A 17,151-nucleotide genomic window follows, 5' to 3' on the forward strand; every position below is an offset into this window, starting at 1 on the left:
GAAAAGAAATGTTTTTAACCTGGATTTAAAAATGTCTACATTTGGTGAAAGTTATGAAGTCTTCGAATCAACAGAACATTTTCATTGAAAATGATGGCAAAACGAAGCATTTCACCAATTCCTAACAGGCCACAGCACAACATAGTCTTCCTCTGCTATCCTGGTGCTGATCGAGGTGTACATTAAACTCCAGCTCACGTCTGAGGTGTTGATGTGTCTTCTGCTCCTTCAGCTCATTTTGTTGTAAAATTCTCTCAAAATAAAAACACTGAGCGGCTGAGCCGACAAGCACAGCCTGTTTTTCAGTGTAATTATTCAGCTGTAAGACAATGACAAACTTCACACACCTGCAGTGTGTTACAGCTGCGATAAGCCTGTTCAGAGTCCCCAAACAGCAGACAATTCCAGCTGATAGAAGTGAACATTTGTCACTGTTCTCTGCTCCTAAATGTAAGTTGGTTCTGAAGCCGTCTGCAGAGGAAGGGCTGAAATAATCCTCTCTGGTAAGAATGCATGTTGTTGTTGTGCTCCATTGTTCCTCATTTTGAGGCGAGTGATTGTGCCTGAAATGACATTTCTGCTGCTGGAAGATCCAACCAGCTGCTTTAACGGCTGCTTTTACTCATTTGGTTCAACAAACTCCAACACAAGAATAAAGAATAAAGGAAATATTGACTTTTTTTAATGTTTCCATCACAGCCATCAAAACAAAGGTCTGTCACTGTCCCGAGAAATTCAAAGATTTTCATGGTTCACATGCCGTTACACTCACTGTCCACTTTATCAGGTGCACCTGCTCACCTGCTTGTTAACACAAATATCTAACCAGCCAATCACATGGCAGCAACTCAACACATTTAGTCATGAAGACATGGTGAAGACGACTTGCTGAAGGTCAAACTGAACTTCAAAATGAGGAATAAAGAGGATTTAAGAGACTTTGAACGTGACATGGTTGTTGGTCTGAGTATTTACTTGGATTTTCACACTTAACCATCTCTAGGGTTTACAGAGAATGGTCTGAAGAAGAGAAAATATCCAGCGAGCTGACATCTTGTTGATGTCAGAGGAGAATGGGCAGACTGGTTGGAGATGATAAAAGACAACAGGAAGTCAGATAAGCACTGGTTCCTCACCAACACAGGACAATAGAAGATGGAGAAACGTTGCTGGTCTTGTGACTTTATTTTCATGACATACTTTGGGCCAACTAGCATGGTTTAAAAGTCACAGCCACCATATTGTTGCTACCTGTGGGATGTGGTGGAACAGGAGATTCTCATCATGGATGTGCAAGCATGGATCCATGACAATGAGTTCACTGGACTCCAACAGCCTCCACAGTCGCCAGATCTCCGTCCAATAGAGCAGCTTGGGGATGTGGTGGAACGAGAGATTCTTATGAATGCAGCAACTGTGTGATGCTGTCATGTCAATATGGAGCAAAATCTCTGAGGAATGTTTCCAACACCTTGTAGAGTCCATTACACCAAGAACCAAAGCAGTTCTGAAGGAAAAGGGGTCTAACTAGAAAGGTGGGCTTGATGAAATGGTCAGTGTGTAAACTTTATAGTATTTGCAGCTTTGGGTTACAGGCTCAGGACATGACGAAACATCTAATAACTCAGCAAACGTAAATAATTTCTCTTCATGTCCAAATCATTCAAACTTTATTTATAAAGCACTTTAAAACAACTGCATCGAACCAAAATCTTGTATAGAAGATAAATTAAAATAAAAGCCACAAATAACATAAGATCAGACACATGACATACGGTAAAAATAAAACAAGCTTTTGTTGGGTTTTCTCTCAACCAGAAGAACTACAACCGTCTGAATCAGGGCTGTGCTGACAACGCAAACATCAAATTAGCCAGTGACAGCCATTTATGTTTCTTACATAATGCACAAGAACATTAACCTCGTAGGAGAAGGGATTTTAGCCACAGGCCAAAATCAATGTGTGGCAGGTAAACCAAAAGAGACATGTAAATGCATCAGCCAAACATCTGTTCATACACACACTGAACAAAAATGAACAATTAGCCACCCCGAAGCCAAAAAGCCAGGCGTATATTGATGCAAAGTGTCAATCAAACATTTGTCCTGTGTGGACATTTAGAAATGAAACACTCCTGTAATTTGTAATGATTATTTTTGGGGTTTTAAAACAAATTGACACAGTAAAAATGAAACTTCAGCAGGAATTTACCCTCACGTTCATGTAAAGCAGCTATAATCAAATGTTTTTCTGTGTTAATCAGTCTGCAGATAAAGTTTGAAATTGTACAAACACAGCAGCTCATGTTGTAAAACCCCAATTCCCCTAAAATTTGGGACGTTGTGTAAAATGTTAATAAAAAAAAATAATGCAATGATTTGCAAATTTAATAAATCCATTATTTATTCCATATAGAACATAAACAACACCAGATGCTGAAACAGACTCATTTAAAACAGGGACAAGAAAAGTAATCACAAACCAAAGAACAAGACAAACAAAAAAAGAGAAATTGCTATTAAAAAAATCTAATTACATTCATTTCCAGGATTGTTTTTCTACTTTCAGCTCAGCCTCAAATTAAGAAGCATCAAACATAAAGCTGACATTAGTTAAGAACATTTTGTTTTTGTCAAGTGACTCAGAGTCTGAATGACATGAGGAGAGCTGAAAGTTGGTGGAACATGAATCTGAGCTGAGGGGTCGATCATGGCACCCTGAGCCAGACCAGACAGGAAATGCGTCCCTCAGAGAGCCTCAGGTTGTGCTAACGGAGCCTGGGTCCAGCTACAGGTGGAATAAGCCAGTTGTGATTAGTTTAGTTTGTTTTCATCTCCTTCCTGTTGGTGGCATTGACAGAGCTGTGCGAGTGTGGAGCAGCAGGGCTGCAGCCAGGGCTTCCACAACAGCTTCCCCGCAGTCAACTGGCTCTCCACGGGCGTCACCGACCGGCGATGCGTTTCCACGGCTTCCTGCATCACAGCGAGAACGGAGTGAAAGGCCGGCTCAGTGTCCGGAGTCAGCGGCGTGGACTCTGATGGATCCTTGGAGAGGTCAAATAGCAGAGGAGGATCGTGGTAGGTCACATAGTCCGGAGTGCAAAAGCAGATATGAGTGTGGAAACAGGCTGTTTGGTCCTCTGGGTAGAAGTTCGGAGTGAAATAAAAAGCTTTCCACACGGAGCTGCCTGAGGAATATCAATAAAATCAGTTAATGTGTCATTTCTTCTCATAAATTACCCTAAATTTCTCCCATCCCACCCTTTTTTTAGCCATGTGTGGAGACCTGAAATGTAAAAATATAATCATACAACTTTTTTCCTCTTTCTTTATATTCCTGATCTGCTTCTTCCATCTAAATAAATGGACCATCACAGATGTCATCATGTACAATCCCTCCCTACGAATAAATCACAGAGAAACACGTGAATGAATTTCTACCTCTCTTTATGAACACGTTGGATCCGACTTACTGTTCTCAGGTTTCCATCTGACTGCGTTCAGGTAGGAGTTGCAGTAATGGAAGAGAAATTCATGGTGAGGTCTTCCAGCTCTGCCCTGCAGCAAATCCATCAGGTCACGGCCGTCTATTTCCCTGCAAACCGGAAAATATAAGAAAATTATCTCTGATGTATTAAACTGTCCTGAAATGTAGAAATCAGATCTAATAAAAAAATATCCCAGTGAATCATTCCTACTCTTCCCTGTTTCGTGGAGAAGGAAAGTGGTCTTGGTTTTGGACAGCCTCACCTGTCCTGAGGGACTGAGGCTCCGCTCAGCTGGACCACTGTAGGAAACAGGTCCATGTTGCTGGTGGGCTCATCTATCTGTCTGCCGCTGGGGATTTTCGCTGGCCAACGCAGGATTCCTGGGACCCGGATTCCTCCTTCCCAATTTGTGGACTTCCCTGCTGCTCAACAGGAAAAAAAAGACAATGTAAAATAAAGAAATCAGATTTTCTCCAGTTAGTTTGTAGATACACTACCGTTCAAAAGTTTGGGGTCACTTTGCCATGGGATTCAATAGGGAAGTGACCCCAAACTTTTGAACGGTAGTGTACATCATAGTGATTTTTTCTGAGGTCATGCTGTGTTTCAGGACCCGTCATCCACTCCAGTCTCCCTTCCGGCCCCGCTCAACTAGCTTTTGGTACTTTAGCTGTTTACGTTTGTTTGCTTCTTCCATTTGACTCTCCAACAAAAACATTAGTTCAATTATTAAAACCTGCTTGGAAGAAATAGATGTGAGTCCCCCACCCAGCCTCAAGGGTCCAATTCAATTGTTGCCCAAATCAGTGTCCAGATCCTGGTCTGAAGCTTAAAAGAAGAGGCTGGTTGAAGGTTCAGAGTTTAGCTACAGGAACACTGAAGATGCTCCAGCACTCCTAGTGGTAGCAGCTCTAAACAAGGACTGTTGGACAGCTGCTTCAGATTTGCTCCAGGGTACGCTTTCCTGGGCAGAGAGGACCATCCCGGACCAGGTGGACCATCATACACAGCTCGGAGCATGAACTGTTATTCTGTTCTATTCTATTCTATTCTATTCTATTCTACAGTCATTTAGCAGATGCTTTTCTCCAAAGCGACTTACATCTGAGAGGAAGAACACAAGCAAGATTTCAAACAAGACGGGACGTCATAATTAAGTGGTAGACTGCTGTGAGTCCAGCTGGACCCAGGTGCTGTCATGTAGTGCTAGAGGCAGTGCTTTTTTCCCTCTCTATATAATAGTCCTTTGTTTAAATACAAGATCACGATTTCGTCACACATCATCATCTTGGGCATAAGTGCACGCAGCTTATTCAGTGCTGAGTTGAGCCCAAGAGCTGGACAAACCTTTCTATCTCATTCCGACGAGTAGGAGAGTTAAGCTATGTATTTACTGAAATCACAGCAGCTTGTTTTTATATTCAACCCCAATTTAAAAAAAAAAGCACTGCTATCAAAAGTGTAAATTAAAATGGCAGCAACACATCTCTAAAAAGTTGGAACAAGGACAACAAAAGGCTAGAAAAGACATCAAATTCAAAATGAGGTAATATTCTCAATGAAATGGTAAATTAATATGTTGTTTATGATCTATGTATTTATGTGATTTGCAAATTATTGCATCCTGTTTGTACATTTTAAACAGCAGCCTAACGTTTTGGAATTGGGCTTTAACATTAAAGTTGACCTTTTCAGTTCTTGATTTTGTGTACAGTGCAGGTTTTACAAAAACTGTTAAACTGTTTGCATGAAGCACTTACTTTTTCCAGGTAAGTAAAGCCAAACATGCGATACCTTTAAATATTCCGTTCCATCCTCCGTGAACTTCGCCTGCTGCAGATATTTCCTCCAAGTGAGCCCCCTGATCTGAGGTCAGATAAACCAGGGTGTTTTCTCTCAGACCGAGTCTGTCCAACGTCTGCAGGATCCGACCTGAGAGAAGATGGACCATCTGTTAGCATTCTGAAACATTTTGTTGTCTTATCTGCTGCTGAGAATAACGATTTGTTAACAGCTATTTTTCTTACTGTCTCTGGTTTGGTATACATCATCTAACAATTTGAAAACATGAATACAGATCAGAACATCTGTCCAAGACGTCAAACAGAAACCATAAAATTCTCTTTGAATAGAGACCTTAAGAAAGAGCAGATAACCTGTTTCAACACATTATCACTGGAGGAAAAGATGGCGAGTTTTCCACACAGCAGGAGAGTCAGTGCTGGAGATGTGCTCTCACAGCTGGAGAGAAGGAGTGTAAGAGTGGGGGGGAAGCATGGAACACAACCTTTGGCAGGGACGCTGATTTAAATGCTACACCGGGCCTCTTGCAGCAGTCCCTCAACAGCTACAGTTTTTTTTTCCCCTTCCTTTCCAAAAAACTTTAACATATTTACACACACTACCCGTCAAAAGTTTGGACACGCTTTCCTATTAAATCTAAAGGAAAAATGTGTCCAAACATCTTGCATCCTGTCTCTTCTCTGAGCTCTCTGCAGTGAGTGGAAGTGAGTCTGATGTTGACTCTTGTCTAGGCTCTTGCTCTGTCACTTTTCTCTTTCTTTTTCTCTCTTCTTCTGATAATGTTTTATTATTTTTTTCCTGAATCAGCCACGGTACGCTCTCAAAACAACCAGCGTGTTGATATCCCATTGCTTGCAAGTGTCGTGGTGTCATAAAGCAAAATGCTGCTGTAAATTGATATGCCAGGACCAAAAAAAAAAAAAAAAAAAAAAAATTATAAATTGTCAAGTGCAGTTTTTCAGCCTTGGGAAGCTGCAGGACAATGACAGCTCCAGGAACGTACATAATGTATGTCAGTGGGCCATCAAAACAAGTCAAAAAGTTATGTGGCGCTACTTTAAACTTTGTTTTACAATGTACAACTCTCATAACAATGAATAGACTTGTCTTAGCTAATCTACTTTTCAATCAGTAGAAAATGATATTTTCCAAAATATAAATGACAAAAAAGTATCATCGGCATAGCATTAATTGCTATGCCGATGATACTCAGCTATACTTATCTATGAAGCCTAAAAAAAACAATCAATTATTTTGCAAAGATTCCTTAAAGACAATTAGCCTGGATAACTGAACTTTCTCCCTCTAAACATCGACAGACTGAGGCCTGAGTGTGAAAGAAAGACCCTATACAAATATGTAATTACTCTAGATGATATTACTTTGGCTTATAGTACTACAGTGAGAAACCTTGGAGTTATTTTGGACTGGATTCTGTCCTTTGAATCCATGATTGAAACACGTGATAACACCAAGCTGTTAAAAAAGCTCAGTTGACCCACCTACACTCCAGTCCACTTCATGGACGGCATCCCCGTAGATGCCGTGGTGGCTTGTTCCTCTAAATGCTGCAGAAGCAAACATGGCCGTGTGCACTTGCAGGAAAGAGAAAAACAGCAGGAAAGGTCTGGCTGAATTCCTGCAGAAACAGAAAATACAGTCAAATATAGCACAGCCATTTTCCTGATTTCACTTTATGTTTAATCCCTCTCACATCCCAGCTGCAACATTTTAAAATACACAGAAATTAGGACAACACTGAGCATCGAACAGGACAATCTGTGAGACAGTTCTCTGACCCATGACAGTCTAGAAAGCAGACACAGACCTCTCTATGAAGTCCACGGCTTCGTGGGTCATCCTCTGCGTCAGGTTTTCAGATGTGAATGGTTGCTCCACAATACTGTGATCCCTGAAGAGAACACAGTTGAAGTACGGGATGATCCTGATGAATCCCACCATCATTCCTGTGACTATGACCGCCACCAACAGCAGACCGAAGATCAGCCCTCTGCGGAATCTGATGAGCCCAATGCAGTGGAGCCCAACTACAGAGACCAACACAACTCCAAATGTCCTGTACGGTAAATATTTATGGATTTGGAAAACGGTCCCATGTCCCCACTGGCAGTCTCGTAAGTTGGTCAAAGGAATGCCAAAGAAGTAGTTAAAGCCGTGGGTGCTGGGGTGGTGACAGTGATCGTCACTGCTCTTACAGTTAAGACCTAGGTGCCATTTTCCTGGACAGAAAAAAATAGTAAAGCTTGTTGTAATTTATCAATAGAGTCAAACAGGAGAACGATAGTACAGATAGTGTCTCTTTTTTTTTTTTTTTTTCCTGCATTTCCTGTGATTTCACTTCACAGACTCAGCCACAATGAACAGCGGGTACTAGCAACGTCTAATAAAGTGGCCGAAGAGTGCATAAAAGTTTTTATGGATAACTTATTTGTAGTCAGACCATGCTGCTCTAGCTTTTTCGAATGAGTGTAACAAAAGCACTGGAAAAAAACTTTACAACATACTGAACAATGAAATGAGCCGCTTACACATGTGAACAGGGTGTGAACAGGTCAAACATACCTATAAGAGCAGTTTCGTAACCCTGTTGCTTAGCAATCTTAGCAAAGGTCACTTCATGACTAGGAAGGCCTCCTGACGCTGCATTAAATAGAAAAACTCCTGGTTTCAAATCCCCAGCTATACCTGGAAGAATAAAAATGAGAAAACAGCAACATTATGTAACCTTTAGTAACTGACAGGACTTTCTGCATTAAGATCAGGGATTTGCTCTCAGTACAATGACAGTAAGTCAGACTCTCCAGTGCAGACAGAGAGCGTTTTAGAGCCATTGTTGTTCAATTCTCAGAACTATGTCTAGAATTTAGGGGTCATACTTGATTCAGAACTAAAATTTGATAAATAAATTTAGTGGTAGTTCCAACAGACCGGTGCAATCTCAGACGGCAGGTTTACTTGTGGTTCCTAGAGGATCTAAAAGTAGATTGAGAGGTAGACACTGCAGTTATCAGACCCCACTCTGTAGAACCTACTCTCAGTTTGGCTTCAGGAAGTAGACACCCTCTCTACCTTTAAGATCAGGCTTCAAACCTTCCCTTTTGATAAATCTTATAGCTAAGGCTAGCTAGGTGACCCATAGCCAACCCTTTAGTTCTGCTGCTGGGGGATGTCCCATGATGCACTGGGCTACTTTCCGCTGTCTTTACTCTTCATGAATAAATGTATGATCATTGCCATTAATTTGAGTTTCTCTTTCTCAGAGGGTTTCCCTGGCTTAAAGCTATGATGCTTGTTGACCCCTCCTTTCTCTTTTCCCCACCATCATCCAGTTCCTGGTTCTGTGGGAGGAATTTCGTTCTTGTTAAAAAGGGAGTTTTTGCTTTCCACTGTCACCGTGTGCAGCTCAGGATGGAGGATTGAATCAAAGATAACTGAATCTATGTTGACTTGATCCAGAATGTGACGATCATCCAGTCAGTGCAGAAAAAGTCTCTCTGAACTCACCCGATCTTACTGGGTACCGTCCTGTTAGAAACGCCGCCCGGCTCGGGGTGCAGAGGCTCGCTGCAGCGATGTGTTGGGTCAGCTTCACTCCCTCTTCGGCCAACTTGTCGATGTTTGGAGTTCTAAAAAAATCCCCAATATCCAGAGAGACAAACAGCAAGACAAGACCTTTAAAAATCTTTTCCAATCAAGCTTTCATTGTGGATAAAGAATTATATCCGACGCAGTTAGAAAAGTAAGTGGGTTAGACTGAAATAGCAGGTGGTTGGAGACATTTTTGATATGTTTCAGCATGAATGAAGCAGCTATAATCATTCTGTAGATCTTTAAAATATCTTTATAAATAAAACAAACCCTGTGTTGAAAAATGACTCTGTGGCTTTGTATTGGACAACAGCTGAAACTGTTGTATTTTTATTAATTAATTCCAACCTTTAGATAAATAAAACATCAAACAAAAAACTAATTCTGCAGATAGAAACTTTTTACTGCTGACAGGACCAACGAGATCTCCCCACTTAAATAAGATGGACAGGACTTCAAATGAAAGTAATGCATTTTTAATTTTTAATAACTCAATTAAAGATTGCAGGAGACACATAGTTAGATAACTCAGTATTTTATTCCTGAAAGCTCCATAAAATGTAAAAATCTAATAGCTATTATGTGTTTCATAGTTTGCAAGCGTACAGCAGCGCTACGCTCCAGGAGACACATTTATTGGACAAAGATGTTAAATTGAGATTCAGATAAAGGAAAATGTCTAAATTCATTATTTTTGCTTCAGATGATCTAACATTAATATTAAAATTGATGCTGACATTAAACATGCAATAAATCTTTTTTTTTTTTTTTTTTTTTTTGAGGCCGATGCTGATTCCAGAAAATGGCAGAAAATAAATCTAATAACTGCATTAATCAGCAGATTGATTTAAATTACCTTCTTTTTTCATCCCCTAACGGTTACAATAACAAAGATAACAGGCACATTATAGCATTTTCTGACAAAGCAAAACTAAGAGCGACATGATATTAGGACGGTTGCTGAAGACAGAGTAATATTTTTTAGCTTTTCCCTCCTTTCTGCTTCACATCACTCGTCCTTAATGGCGTCTCAACACGCAGCTGATGGACTGATGAACGCTCGTTCTGGATTCTCAAATATTTTGTACACTTACGTTATTTCTGCAGCTACTTACTGGCTTTTAGGCTGTTAGCTAACACAAGCTAGGTTGGAATAAATACAGGGATGTTATCGCTAACACAGACAGCGAGTAACTAAAGACATGTTAAGTCATTCTTAAATTTCACAACATTGTTAAAAACTTTCCTGTCAACAAGCTCGACTCATCCCTCTCCTGTGATGTTGTCTGGCTGTAGCTTACTCCTGTACATTACTGAGAAGACTAAGGATTGAAAGGAGTCAGAGCTCCATCTAGTGGACAAATGGTGCAAGGACATCATTCTGCATGACTCCGACACTTGAAGGCATTTATTGTTTTATGAGAAATTTTAAAATATCAACGTTTAATTAAAAAAACTCAAGCCGATGATGATTATTTTGAAAAGGGGTATAATTGGAAAATTTAATTGATTTCACTTTACCCATTTGGTAAAGTAGAAAGAAGTTGGTAAAGTGGTAAGAAGTATTCACACCTGTAAAGTCTGGACACGTTTAAACTAACACTCTGGTGGAACTGTTCAGAATTTCTTCCACTTTGACAAAAGCTCCAGTACAAATTAAAAAAGCAACTGCACATCATGATACTGCCACCACCATGCTTCACCATGGGTGAGGTCTTCTTTTGGTCATGCAAAGCGGTTTTCCACACAGTTCAGTCTTGCTCCATCAGACCAGATCATATTTTCCCTCATGTTTATGGGCGACTCAATGGATTTATTCTTTTTTAATTTACTTGTTTGCCGGTTATAGACTTCCATCTTCAACCTACCCCATACTCCAGTCATGTGGAGAATATGGGAGATTCTTTCTATGTCTGGACGAATAATTTTAATCTAGTTTAAATTACAAGCTGTACAGTAAATAAATATTATGCAGATAGTTACATTTTCCCAAGGCACAATGTTGAAGAATTTCTTAATAAAAACCTTAAAATGACACATTTAAAAAATGAATTAAAAAACATATTGACATCATTGTGTTTTTACCTCAGTGTTTTATTGCCGTAGCAGCCGAGATCTCCAATTCCCAGATCATCCACCATCATCAGGACAAAGTTGGGCTTGTTGTTTTCCTGAAGAAACACACTGCTGACCTCCAAAAGCAGCAGCAGACAAGATGACATCCAAAAAGACTTCATGCTGGTGGACAGAAACCCTGGAGAACATACAGACGTACCCACAACATGTTCTTATAGCAGCCAATGGCATCTGGAAGTTCACGTCTGATGTCATGAAATAATGTTAATGATGATTCAAGAGAACTTTGAGAATATTTTATTGTCATTGGTCAGATTAACTGGTCAACAACAGTGATATTCAGTGACTCACCAATCTGGATTAGAAGGAGGTGATGCTGGAACTTAGTTGCAGGTGTGATGATGACAAGTGCACACTTTAATTCCATCAACCAAAGGTTTGGTGATGATAAAGTAATATTATCACTAATAGATATCAGTTAATGAAACAGGCAGCAAACAATATGGCTCCCACTTTCATGTTTGTAAATTTAATTTAAGTATGAAAAAAGTCCATGACAAAGCAAGAACCTGATTAATGAAGAAAATTAATTTTCATTAAATGGTATCATGTCCAGAGTGCATGTTGCTGATTTCAAATACAAAACTGTTTCTTGTAGGATTTTTAAATTCACCATTTTAAATTGCGACATAACATCAGAATTATTTCCGGGTTTTAGACACAGACTACTTTTCTTGTGTGACTGTGTGGAATTAATATTTTGCCTAATTGTTTTAATTTTTTCTATAAAAAAGTTGACAAATTGGTTGCATTTCTCAGTGGAAAGGAGCTCTGGGTTTATCTGTATAGGAGGATTTGTAAGTTTTTCAAACAGAGTGCGAGAATTGTTGACATTCCTATTAATCATTTCAGATAAATGCAGCTCTCTGGCCTTGCACAGCTCATTGTTATAGTTACGCAGGCTTTGTTTGTACAGTTCATAGTGAATTTGAAGTTTATTTTTCCGCCATTTCCGCTCAGTTTTTCTGCATTCTCTTTTTAGGCTGGTAACCACAGTGGTGTTTCTCCATGGTGTTTTCTGTTTGCTCAAGTTGCTCTTGATTCTTATCGGTGCAACAGCATCCATTAAATTCAAGACTTTCAGATTGAAATGATCCAGGAGTCCATCAACTGACTCTGCACTGGTTGTTGGTAACATAGCTATGACCTCCACAAACTAAGCACTTGTTCTTTCATTAATGTACCTCTTTCTAACCGAGGAGTAGGTTGGTTGGACATTCTGAGTGATCAGTAAATCAAACAAAATACAAAAATGGTCAGACAAGGCCAAGTCAGTGACCACAACAGAAGAAATTTCCACACCCTTTGAAATAACCAGGTCCAGAATGTGACCTCGAATGTGGGTTGGTTCTTTTACATGTTGCCACAAACCAAACATGTCCAATATGGAAGAAAATTCCTTGACATTACCATCCATCATGTTATCTATGTGAATGTTAAAATCCCCAGTTAAGATGAAATGGTTAAAATCAGTAGAGATAACCGACAATAATTCAGAAAATTCATCAATAAAATTTACACAGTGTCCTGGACGTCTGTAGATGATTAGAAATAGGATTTTAGGAATGCCCCTTAAAATAAAACTAAGATATTCAAAAGAAGTAAAATCAGCAAATGAAATCTCTTTACACTGGAATGAATCTTTAAATAAGGCAGCTTCTCCTTCCCCTTTCCTCCTGTTTCGACATTTATTCATAAAACTAAAATGAGGGGGTGCTGTTTCATTAAGAACTGTAGCACTTCTGTCTTCTGTTAACCATGTTTCTGTCAGAAAAAGAAAATCTAAACTGTGAGAAATGATGAAGTCATTAACTAAGAGTGACTTGTTGGACAGAGATCTAACATTTAGTACAGTACAGCAGCTTTATGAAGTTTACACTAGTCTCTGTTGTATTCTGAGTTATACAAGGTACAGTTAACAGATTAGATCGATTCACCCCACAAACTGACCGTGTTCGATTCCTTATTTTACTAACACAGGAATCCTACTGGGTCCAGGCTTGATCTCAGAACAGCTGTCAGTAGTAGCAAAACATATATATATATAAACTTAAACTATATATATATATATATATATATATATATATATATATATATAAACTTGACATCATCAATTCACTTTGCAGTGTTTACAGGTCCCTTTTAACTTCACAAAATACTTTAATGCGCCACTCATTCATTCATTCATTCATTCATAAAACAGCGCTTTGTTATTATTCTTTTATTATTATTTTTATTTTATTAAAATCTCATAACTCCAAATATCGCGTGCAGGCTGCTTTCACTTTGCTGTCTTTACCTTATTATATACATATAGCAAAACTTCATTAAGTTCTCATTCCTCGCGGTTTACGACAAAAGGTTTAATTTACCTTGCAGAAGCGATGAAGGCTGATCAATCAATCGCTCACCCGTGAGTGACAGAGACTCTTCATGACAGGAAATGACTGAGCAGCAGATTTAAATGAAGTTCTGAACCGCTGCCCTTTAACTTGTAAAGATAAATAAATGATTTAGTTTAGTTTAACGAGACTCGCTGATGCGCTGACTTTATGACAGTTTAACGTTGACCGATGAAGCAGTTTGAGGCGGAAATATCGCGATACGTCGAAGTTTTAAACCAGGTAACCCTCGGACAGACCGGAACTTCCGCTTCTGAATTTCAAAACAAAACTTTCTTTCTTTCTTTCTTTCTTTCTTTCTTTCTTTCTTTCTTTCTTTCTTTCTTTCTTTCTTTCTTTCTTTCTTTCTTTCTTTCTTTCTTTCTAACAACAAAGATATTTTCAAGCACTGAGGCCACTCAAGAACACAATAAATATTTAGTAAAAGAAACACAAGGAACCAAATGATGTTGTTCCATTAAATTTAAGTTAAAAATGAAATGGTGAAATGTCTCAGATTTAACATCTGATATGTTGTTTATAATATATTAGAGGAAAAAAAAGTGAGTTCATGAGATTTGTAAATTGTGAACTTTTTTCACTTTTTTGTCGTTTTATATATATATATATATATATATATATATATTACACAGCATCTGAACTATTTTGGATAATTTGGGGTTATTTCATTTCATCTAACTTCTTTCAACTAATTGAATCCTGATTATCACTGACAACATCCCACCTCAGAGCCAGATCGACTTATTGGTCTTATTGTCATCTTTACACTTCTAACAATTAAATAAACTTTGCATATATATATATATATATATATATATATAAGTGTAACAGTCTGAAAGAGAACTACCTAATTCTTATCACCTCCATGATGGAGGAATCTTGATGCCTAATAGAAGTAGCCCTATCTGACAATAAGCAGGAACATTTGAACGGTCCAGGAGGCATCCTACACTTTTGCCTCCTAGACGCCTCTCTGATTAGGTATTCCGGGCATGTCTTACTGGGAGGTGACCTTGGACACGCTGGAGGGACTATGTCTCTCGGCTGGCCAGGAAATGTCTCAGGATCCCACCCTGCTGTCCCTCAGATCGAACCTTGAATAATAAGCAAGAAAATGAGTTTGAAAATATTCTGAGCAATGACTGGCCAAATTTAGCAGAGTTAGGAATTCTAACAACACATTCAGAAAGAAAAAAGATGTCTCATCAAAAATATCATGTAAAAATCACACTGACTTCTTCAGAAATAATTTTCTTCGGGGCAGAAGTGCAGCATAATGTTCTTCCTGGAAATGAAATGTCTAATATAAGAAGAATATCCAGATAACTACTCACTGCTGCCTGGTTGTGTATGCTTCTGTTTCTTGTCTAAATCCACTGACTACTATATTGCTTTGGTGAGCTTAATAGACCGTACAGTATGTAACTGATTACACCACCATGTCTCTGCCCCAGACCGGTCATTTAGATTGTTGTGGAGAGAAGTAAATTCCCATCCCTGCAGGTTTCTGCAGCTCCTGCTGAGAAAAGCTTTTAAAGACTTTGCTGTCTTATCTTTACTTTTTTATGAATTACATTTTTTTCTCCTCTCCAGACACTATATCATTGTCAGAACAAACCACAGAAACCTCCTGCAGGGTTATTTAGCTAAAGCATGAGATGCAAGCAATCAGAGGTTTTAACAGCCAGAATGGAGCCAATCACAAGTGAAATAACTGTCAATGGAATAAAACAATGTTATTGTTCCTTTTATTTTTTGAATCCATTTGTCTTTAATTTTAGATTGCTTTTTGTCTGAGCTCAGTTCAAGCTCACTTTTTAACTGCAGTAGAAAGAGAAGAGATCATGGAGGTGCAACAGAGGATGCTGCAGTATCACCAGCAGGGGGCAGTGTTGTTAAATAATCCCAAAGGGCATTCAGAGCAGAGCAGGGTCAGGATCAGGTCAGGATGCAGGAGCAGGACTCGTTTGTGAAATAATTTCAGTTTCATGTGTGATTAAAGTAGAAGTGAAACCCAAAGAACAATCTGCTCCTTATTAAAAGTGAAAATACTTTATGTACAATTAAACATAGACGGTATTTCAATTTAAAACTAATATTATAGTTAAATTGGGTACATTTAATTATGTAAAACATCTTAATAAAACAATTTAGATAAAGAGTAAAAGGTAACAGGTCTATACAGCATTATTAAGTTCATCAGAGCGTTTGCTTCTCTCTACAGTGTCCTCTAAAAGTATGTTAACAGTACAGAGAAATGTGAGTCGGCACTGTTCAGATCAATAACGTGAGCTGATAATGATCAGATCGATCAGCCTGCAAACATACAGGACAACTCTGTTGTTTTATGCTGTATTTGCTGAGCTCTGCTCCCAGGGCTCACGATCCTGAAGCGGCCTTAGTTTTATGGAAGATCAATGTAAAGTAAAGCTGTTTATTATAAATATACACTCAATTTATTAGGTCCATCTCTTCAATTGACTTTTGACTCCCTGCAAACCAAAAAGGTTTCCTAATTAGATGCTTGAACCATTTAAACTAACTTTTCCAAGCAAAAATGGTCAAAGCTCTATTAAGAGCATGTCAGAGTTCTTCCCCATTAATTCCTTCACAATAAAACAACAGCACGCTATGAGTCAGCCAACATAAATGTAACCTGAGTTATTGCTCACATATTCTTAGTTTATTTGAATTTATGCAGTAAGCATGCTTATTATCTTCAAATGATCTGGGTTATTAGTTATTTGATTATTACTTGCAGTGCTTTAAGTTGAGCTATTACTGTAGGATATTTCAGTCACTTTGTTGGTTTGATTTTCACTCATACCACCCTTTTTTGGGGGGAGGAACGAATGTGTTAGACAGATAGTCGGAGAGCATCATATGCCGCAATGAGTTCTTTGTGCCATATTGGAAAAAAATACAAAGCTGTAGGAAATTCTCTGTTGTACAGGTGTAGAAGCTGGTTGTCTGGTGTTAGGTTGGATTGAAGGGTCGTTGCTTCTATCCACTGTATCTTTGTCTCGTCTTTCTTTTTTCTACTTTCATTTCTATTTCTCTTCATTACTATCCTTTTTTCTTCTGTTCCCTTCAGCAAGATTACATAAATTCCATAATACCAAATAAATAAGATAAAAAATATATATATTTAAATAACTATAGAAATAAAAAATCAAATTATCAAGAGGAGTCTTATTCTCACAAAGGTCCCCTTAGCAAAACAAATGTGTTCATGACAATAATCTGTGTTTGAGTATGATAATAATCATGATCAATAATTTAAGGCAAAATCATTAAATGATTGTGTAGTTTCAAGCAAAAAGTATCGTATCGGTATCATGTCAGTATCGTATCAGTATCGTATTGGTATCGTATCGGTATCATATCGGTATCGTATCGGTATCAGATCGGTATCGGATCGGTATCGGATCGGTGATATTTACCATGGATTTACTTGGTATCAGATCTATACCAAAATTTGCATTAGTGCCCAGCCGTAGGAGGAACCAGTGCTTATATGACTTCCTTTTGCTTTTCTATCATCTCCAACCAGAATAATCCCAGTAGATCAGCAGTTTCTGAAATACTCAGACCAACAAGTCATTTAAATCCTTTTTCTTCCTCATTCTGATGCTCAGTTTGAACAGCAAGTCATCTTTACCACATCTACATGACTACATGTGTTGAGTTGCTGCCATGTGACTGGCTGGTTA

The 17,151-nt window shown here is 38.6% G+C and overlaps 1 protein-coding gene across 1 annotated transcript; it reads right to left on the bottom strand.

The window, feature by feature from the left end:
• Positions 1–2,382: 2,382 nt before the first annotated feature.
• sts (steroid sulfatase (microsomal), isozyme S) lies at positions 2,383–13,649 on the bottom strand. The gene is made up of 10 exons (XM_041978566.1): positions 13,409–13,649; positions 10,986–11,154; positions 8,817–8,938; positions 7,875–7,997; positions 7,120–7,531; positions 6,794–6,930; positions 5,283–5,420; positions 3,751–3,910; positions 3,474–3,595; positions 2,383–3,188 (listed from the first exon to the last, which is right to left on the bottom strand). Exons 2-10 carry the CDS (start codon positions 11,135–11,137, stop codon positions 2,815–2,817), a joined length of 1,740 nt encoding a protein of 579 aa, XP_041834500.1. The 5' UTR covers positions 11,138–11,154; positions 13,409–13,649; the 3' UTR covers positions 2,383–2,814.
• Positions 13,650–17,151: the final 3,502 nt, after the last annotated feature.

The sequence above is a fragment of the Melanotaenia boesemani genome, chromosome 24 (assembly GCF_017639745.1).
Source record: "Melanotaenia boesemani isolate fMelBoe1 chromosome 24, fMelBoe1.pri, whole genome shotgun sequence".
Taxonomy (NCBI): domain Eukaryota; kingdom Metazoa; phylum Chordata; class Actinopteri; order Atheriniformes; family Melanotaeniidae; genus Melanotaenia; species Melanotaenia boesemani.

Coding starts and splice junctions, on each gene's coding strand:
- sts (XM_041978566.1), bottom strand. CDS start 11,137: ATGAAGTCTTTTTGGATGTCATCTTGTCTGCTGCTGCTTTTGGAGGTC. Junction 6,931..7,119: donor GCCGTGGACTTCATAGAGAG/GTCTGTGTCTGC, acceptor CTGTTTCTGCAG/GAATTCAGCCAGACCTTTCC. Junction 3,189..3,473: donor CAGATGGAAACCTGAGAACA/GTAAGTCGGATC, acceptor GATATTCCTCAG/GCAGCTCCGTGTGGAAAGCT.